Source organism: Perca flavescens, chromosome 19, assembly GCF_004354835.1.
Source record: "Perca flavescens isolate YP-PL-M2 chromosome 19, PFLA_1.0, whole genome shotgun sequence".
Lineage (NCBI taxonomy): Eukaryota > Metazoa > Chordata > Actinopteri > Perciformes > Percidae > Perca > Perca flavescens.
Window position 1 is genome coordinate 9,327,357 of NC_041349.1, and position 8,109 is coordinate 9,335,465.

The 8,109-nt window shown below is 39.8% G+C and overlaps 1 protein-coding gene across 1 annotated transcript in view; it reads right to left on the minus strand.

Moving 5' to 3' along the window:
* Window positions 1-7,339, minus strand: part of LOC114545838 (cyclin-dependent kinase-like 5) — a 15,968-nt gene extending 8,629 nt beyond the window's left edge. Inside the window, exons 1-4 of the mRNA XM_028564388.1 lie at window positions 7,266-7,339; window positions 5,191-5,364; window positions 3,130-3,324; window positions 521-705 (exon numbers count right to left, since the gene is read on the minus strand). Coding sequence (XP_028420189.1) covers window positions 521-705; window positions 3,130-3,324; window positions 5,191-5,358 — 548 coding nt within the window. The 5' untranslated portion in view covers window positions 5,359-5,364; window positions 7,266-7,339. The remainder of the gene's footprint in view (window positions 1-520; window positions 706-3,129; window positions 3,325-5,190; window positions 5,365-7,265) is intronic.
* Window positions 7,340-8,109: the final 770 nt, after the last annotated feature.

Genomic DNA, 8,109 nt, shown 5'->3' on the forward strand with positions numbered 1-8,109 from the left:
CAGACAGACAGAAAGACAGACATACACACACATAGACACAGACACAGAAACACACACACACACACACACAGACAGACAGACACACAGACAGACACACAGACAGACAGACATACACACACAGACACAGAAACACACACAGACAGACAGACAGACAGACAGACAGACAGACAGACAGACACACACACACACACACACACACAGACAGACATTAAAATCTTTATCAAAACACAACATTTACTAACATCTACTAGTTATTTCCAACAGCAACATACAGCCTGTGTACATTCATGATAACTTAACTATTTTATTCAACGTTTTTGACTTTTTCTCGACATTTGTCACTTTTTTTTTATGTCTTTGTTGCTTTTTTTAAACTCTGTTGTGGATTTTTTGTCACTTTTGATGCTTTCACCACTTTTTTTGTGACATTTTTCTCTTTTTTTCCAACTTTTTCTGGCCATCTGTATCAAAACACAGCATTCACTAACACATCCTCAGGTGCACACACACTAACACCTACTTTCCATACTTGGTGTCTCCCACCAGCAGTTCAGGTGCTCTGTACCAGCGAGTGGCCACGTAGTCGGTATAGACCCCCCCCTCGGCGGGCGACGTCATGGTCCGGGCGAAGCCAAAGTCACACATCTTAACTACGCCCCCCTGAGAGATAAGGATGTTCTCCGGTTTGATGTCACGGTGGATGATCTGAGGAGAAAAGAGATCAGAAAAATACAGGAAAATGTTTTAACCCTGGGAAAAATTCAACAACATTTTTGGAAAAAAGCCACAGAAAAAAGTTGGAAAAAAAACTCCCCAAAATTGGAAAAAAGCTCCAAAAACCTTGGGGAAAATTGACAAAAATTTTGGAAAAAAGCAACAGAAAAGTTGGAAAAAAACGACAAAAATGTTGGGGAAAAAACCCCACAGAAATATGACAAAAACGTTGGGAAAAAGCACCAAAAACGTTGGGGAAAACAGAAACAGAAAAGTTGGAAAAAAGGCAACAAAAATGTTGGCAACAAGTTGTCGTAAAAATAAGGTGATAAACGGTTTGCCAGATTGTAAGTCTACCCTAGAAAAGGGGGAAAGTAGCTGAACTTTCTGGAGGACTCAGAAGTAGTGACTATTTTGTTGAGTTTGATCTTTGTCACCTTGGTGTTGACTGGGGGAATCTTTGACGCTTGTTTGTTCCAATACCGATAAGCACAAAAAAATATCCGAGAGAGTAGGGTTAAAAATATATGTTCCTTTATTACAACAGATCCTTTATCTGGTACATGAATTATAAGGCAGACTGAATATTTTAGAGTGCAAAAGAAAGAGGAGCAGCAGATCGTGCAACAGTTTGCAACAAGGTCAAAAAGCTGTGTGCTCCCAGTCAGCCACACCTCGTCCTATTTAATGACTTTTAATCTGTGAATGGCACAAGAAAAACAGAGCAAACATTACTATAATGAATAAACACACGCGCACAGGTCTTTTTTTTTCCAGCGGCGCGCAACAAAGCGGAAACAGGAGCCTGAATGAGCCAAACAGCCAGCCACAAATAGTCTATAAACAAAACATCAGGCTGTCTTTGAGGTTTCACATGAACAACGGTTAAAGTTACTCACTATCGAAGAATACCATAATTCCTCCGTTCAATTAGACCTTAGCGACGCACCCCAAGTTTCCATCCTTAACAAACAGCCATGTATATCGGCTCTTCCAGTCTCTCCACTGCTGGCTGAACTAACGGGAGAGAGAGTAGCAAGAGGGGTTAGGATCATCTTAAGCCAGAGAGGACATTATTTCTTCAGCTTCTTCTTGCTTCTGTGCTAACAGGTCTTGCAACAGGTGAATTGGTCGTGCTATTAACGTTATCGCTACACAATTTCTTAGTAAAACCAAAATGAATTAAACTGCCTAGTTTTCTTTTTGCCATGGCTATATGATGCTTACTGCAAAATGGATTTCAAGGACTTTGCGCGCCGATTAATGGCCTCCAACGTTTATATTTTTTCTATGAATCTCTGAGTTAACATGTAGCCTACTAAACATGAGTTGAATTTGCACCGCAGCGCTGCCACGCCTTGATGCTCATAACAAGAATAGCATGTATAGTTATCTTTATTGAAGTGAATTAGGTTCAAATCGCCGACATGCATGAATGATATTTTTGCCGTTTTACACATAGGCTAATAATCCACGATGATCACATTACACAAAACTGAAATTGCACGTCAAAATGACCCATTGTCAATATTTTTAGAGACCCCCCAAAATTTCACAAATCACATTTTCAGGGGAGCCCATGTATTATTAAGGGGAGCCGAGCTCAAAAAATGTTAATCACATTAAAAAGAAAAGAGGTTTTCATTTCTGTGATTCAGCAACAATGTCAGGGAAATCGACAAAATGCTGAAAAAAATGACAAAAATGTTGAAAAAATCTACAAAATGTTGGGAAAAAAAATCTACAAAATGTCAAAAAAAAACTACAAAAATGTTGAAAAAAAATGACAAAAAAGTTGGAATAATTGATAAAATGTTGGAAAAAACGACAAATGTTGAAAAAAACCGACAAAAATGTTGGAAAAATTGACAAAATGTTGGGAAAAAAAATCTACAAAATGTCAGAAAAAACTACAAAAATGTTAAAAAAAATGAGTGGGGTGTTCATGTTGCCATTTGTATGTTGTTAAAAAAATTTTTTATCACATTAAAAAGAAAATACGGGTTTCATTTCTGTGATTCAGCAACAACGTCGGGGAAATCGACAAAATGTTGGAAAGAAATAAAAAAAATGTTGAGGAAATCGACAAAAATGTTGGAAAAATTGACAAATTGTTGTAAAAAAATTGACAAAATGTTGGAAAAATCGACAAAAATGTTGGAATAATTGACAAAATGTTGGAAAAACAACAAAGTTTAAAAAATTGACAAAATGTTGGAAAGAAATCGACAAAATGTTGGAAAAAAATCGACAAAATGTCAGTAAAAACGACAAAAATGTTGAAAAAAACGACAAAAATGTCGTCAAAAAGGAACAAGTTGTCGGAAAAATACCGTGTGGGGGTGTTCACATTGCCATGGGAACATGAACAGTTAATCCCATTAAAAAGAAAGGAGGCGTGTGATTGGTCCTCACGTGCTGCTGGTGGCAGAAGGCCGCGGCCCTCAGGATCTGGTACAGGTACTGCCGGCTGGTGTTCAGGTCCAGTCCACTCGGGTTTTGCTCCAAATCCTCCAGCAGCGTTCGCTCCACGAACTCAAACACCAGATACCAGCGCCGGCGCCGCTTCCACACCTCCAGAAGGTTCACCAGGTTGTCGTGGCGCAGTTGCTTGACGGTTAGAAAGATGAGAGCGGAGAACAAGCGTTATTTTAAAGCATCTTTGACTCCGTGTGCCTTGCACCACCTTGAGTGAACACTAGTGATGAAGCCTTGTGGAGATTTCTGGCTCTCAAACACTAAATGTAAAAAGAATTATGACAAAGGAAAGTCAGTCAGACACATTTTTGAGAATCAAGCATTATTGTCTTAATATTGGAGCAACCATCTGTTTTTCTTCTGTCCTGTTTCAAGATACTAATTAAGTTTGGATCAACGGAAGTATATTTCCAGGATAAAGCCGGCGCAGACGTCCTGCTTGTGTTGCCATTTTCAAAAATCCTCTTCGCTACGTGAAACAACAACAAACTTCGAGCTAGCAAGCTAACGTTACACGCTGAAAAGTATTAAGTTTTGAAGAAAATTTGGATGGTGCAACAAGGCAGGAAATTATTGTAAAGATTTACTAAGAATATGTTTAGGGAAGAAGCGACAAACGTGGGAAAAATGCGACAAAAACGTTGGAAAAATGAGAAAATGCAACAAAAACATCGAAAAATTCGACAAAAACGTTGGAAACATGAGAAACATACGACAAAAACGTCGGAAACATGAGAAAAATGCGACAAAAATGTGGGAAACGAGAAAAAATACGACAAAAACGTCGGAAACATGAGAGTATTACGTTTTGAAGAAAATTTGGATGGTGCAACAAGGCAGGAAATGATTGTAAAGATTTACAAAGAATATGTTTAGGGAAGAAGCGACAAACATGGGAAAAATGCGACAAAAACGTCGGAAACATGAGAAAATGCGACAAAAATGTGGGAAAAAAGCGACAAAAATGTCGGAAACATGAGAAAAATGTCGGAAAAATGCGACAAAAACATCGGAAACATGAGAAAAATGCGACAAAAACGTCGGAAAATGCGACAAAAACGTCAGAAACATGAGAAAAATGCGACAAAAACATCAGAAACATGAAAAAAATGCGACAAAAACGTCGGAAACACGAGAAAAATGCGACAAAAACATTGGAAACATGAGAAAAATTTGACAAAAACATTGGAAACATGAGAAAAATGTGGGATAAATGCGACAAAAACATCGGAAAATGCGACAAAAACGTCAGAAACATGAAAAAAATTCAACAAAAACGTCGGAAACATGAGGAAAATGCCACAAACGTCGTAAACATGAGAAAAATGCGCCAAAAACGTTGCAAACATGAAAAATGCGACAAAAACGTTAGCAACATGAGAAAAATGCTACAAAAACGACTGAAACATGAGAAAAATGTGACAAAAATGTGGGAATTTCCTGTCTAACTGGGAGGTTTTGGGACCGATTGGTGGGATTGCTGTAGACGAAGTCCACACAGAGATACACGGGTAAGAGCCAATGAGGTGTAACCGTGTATCAGCTCATTTAAAAAGCTCACGTTACTGTGCTGAGTCAACAGTTAACTTAATTTAATATTGTATGCAGCGTTGTCTTTTGTGGAGTGAAAATGTTCTCAAACAAGTTCCTTCCCCTATTTAGCAGAGCTACCGTCGCTGCGTCTGGAGTTTAGCGCTCTTTGTTTTAAAGAAATGCAAACAAACCAGAGCGGGTTTTATTCTCCTATCCCAGAATGCATCGGTGTTGTAGCCAGACCTTCCTCGACAGCGTTGTGGAGATAGAGCCGGCAATGTGAGAATACAAGATACCAGTGGTGTAGTCTACGTTACACGCAGTGAATCCACTAAGAAAGCTCCAGGATTTCCATATACCCTCTTAAAAATGCCCGATGAAACACAATGATGGATGGATGGATGAGTGGAAGGATGGAAGGATGAATGAATGATGGTGGATGGATGGATGGATGGACAGGTTTACCCGCAGCAGCTTGATCTCCCTCAGGGCGATCTTCTTCACCGTCTTGTCGTCGTCCGAGTCCACGAACTTCTTGATGGCGACGAGGCGGCCCGAGTCTCGGTGACGGCACTTGAGCACCGTGCCGTAGCTGCCCTCCCCGACCAGACCCAGAGACTCATAGCGCTCCATCAAACACTGCAGGGAGAGACATTTACAACGCAGCAGTTACAGCATCAACAATACATCTGTAGGGAGAACCTAACAGCATCAACAATACATCTGTAGGGAGAACCTAACAGCATCAACAATACATCTGTAAGGAGACCCTAACAGCATCAACAATACATCTGTAGGGAGACCCTAACAGCATCAACAATACATCTGTAAGGAGACCCTAACAGCATCAACAATACATCTGTAGGGAGACCCTAATAGCATCAACAATACATCTGTAAGGAGACCCTAACAGCATCAACAATACATCTGTAGGGAGACCCTAACAGCATCAACAATACATCTGTAGGGAGACCCTATTAACATCAACAATACATCTGTAAGGAGACCCTAACAGCATCAACAATACATCTGTAGGGAGACCCTAACAGCATCAACAATACATCTGTAAGGAGACCCTAACAGCATCAACAATACATCTGTAGGGAGACCCTAACAGCATCAACAATACATCTGTAAGGAGACCCTAACAGCATCAACAATACATCTGTAGGGAGACCCTAACAGCATCAACAATACATCTGTAGGGAGACCCTAACAGCATCAACAATACATCTGTAAGGAGACCCTAACAGCATCAACAATACATCTGTAGGGAGACCCTAACAGCATCAACAATACATCTGTAAGGAGACCCTAACAGCATCAACAATACATCTGTAAGGAGACCCTAACAGCATCAACAATACATCTGTAAGGAGACCCTAACAGCATCAACAATACATCTGTAGGGAGACCCTAACAGCATCAACAATACATCTGTAAGGAGAACCTAAAGGGACAGTGGAATTATGGAACATTGAAAAAGGGACAAAAAGTTTGGTAAAAAGTTGAGAAAAAAGTAACTAAAACGTAAGAAAAAAAACGTGTGAAAAAAGCACAACAAATGTGGGGAAAAAACGACAAAAACGTGTGAAAAAGCACAAAAAATGTGGGAAAAAATGACGAAAAACGTGTGAAAGAAGGGTAAGGAAGAAGGGACAAAATTGTTGAAAAAAAAACAGAAACATGGGGCAAGTTTTCCATCTTCCCACTGATGTCATCACCAAACTTTAAAGATGATGAGGTAACTGTTCACCGGTTTCAGGCTGTGAATGTGAAGTATCAACGTTAGCCACATAACGTTAGCAGCACGTTGTTAGCATCACTTTGCCAGCCTTGGATTGGTTTCTCACGAAGAAAATACATCTGTAAGGAGACCCTAACAGCATCCAAAATACATCTGTAGGGAGAAAGGGACAGTGGAATTATGGAACATTGAAAAAGAGACAAAAAGTTTGGTAAAAAGGGACACAAATATGAGAAAAAGGCGACAAAATTAGTGGAAAAAATCTGGGGAAAAGCACCAAAAATTTAGGAAAATAAAAAAAAATTGGAAAAAATCAACAAAATATGTGGGACACACGCACACACACAAATAGAGACAGAGACACACACAAACACACACACAATGAGAGACAGAGACACACGCAAACACACACACATAGCCTAAACACAGACACAAACACGAGAGACAGAGACACACACACACACACACACACACACACACACACACACACAAGAGACACACACACAAAGAGAGACAGAGACACACAAACACACACACACACATAACCTACACACACAGACAAACACGAGAGAGAGACACACACACACACACACACACAGACACACACAACGACAGACAGAGACACACACAACGACAGACAGAGACACACACAACGAGAGACAGAGACACACACACACAAAGAGAGACAGAGACACACACACATGCACACACAGACACACACACACACAACGAGAGAGAGACACACACACACACACACACACAAAGAGAGACACACACGCACACACACACAAACCTTGCAGGTGAGTTACTTAATCGGTTAAATCGTCGCGGTGAACTTCCGTTATCAACGTAAACACTGGAGTAACGTTTTGTCTGCGTGTGTGTGTGTCACCGGAGAGGACAACATGACTCTGCTACCTGTGTGTGTGTTTGTGTGTGTGTGTGTGTCACCCAACCTGTTGCCACGGTAACGCCTCCCACCACGCGCTCCACTCGCAGAGCGATCGTCACAGTGGAACCATTGACATAGGCCTATATATAAACTTACCGAGCCATTTGGTTTAAAACATACATAAATTAGGCCTATACTATCTGTACTATTATGTGCATTTGTTTTGAATGATTCCTGTTGAGTTATTTATAATAATAATATTTTTTAAAAGGCCAAGTTATTTAAATATTAGCCTACAGGTCACTTGAATGAAGTTAAAACACGTTAACGGACAATATATTAAAATCCTGACGTCACATTTCTACACTAAAGTGAGTAGGCTACATGTGTTGTAATAATCGTTACAACTCACAACAAATCCATTTATTAGGTAATTAGTTGTAATAATTCTTGTAATAACCCATATTTTTGCGTGCATGTAAGTGTCTTTGTGTGTCCGTGTGTGTGTCCTACAATATGTGTAGGCTAGTTGGGGGTCTCCGTCACTTTCAGTTAAGGGGTCCTTATTTTAAAAAACGTTGAAGAGCCCTGATCTAATACCTATACAATTACAAAATGCATATTTTGCAGCAATTTTTACAGTCAGAAATATCTGGTCTTGTCGCTTGCTAAAGAACAGATCTCCAGTTCGTGGTCTTGTGTGTCTTTTCTTAGTTTTATACATTTGAGTGCCTTTTTTTTAAAT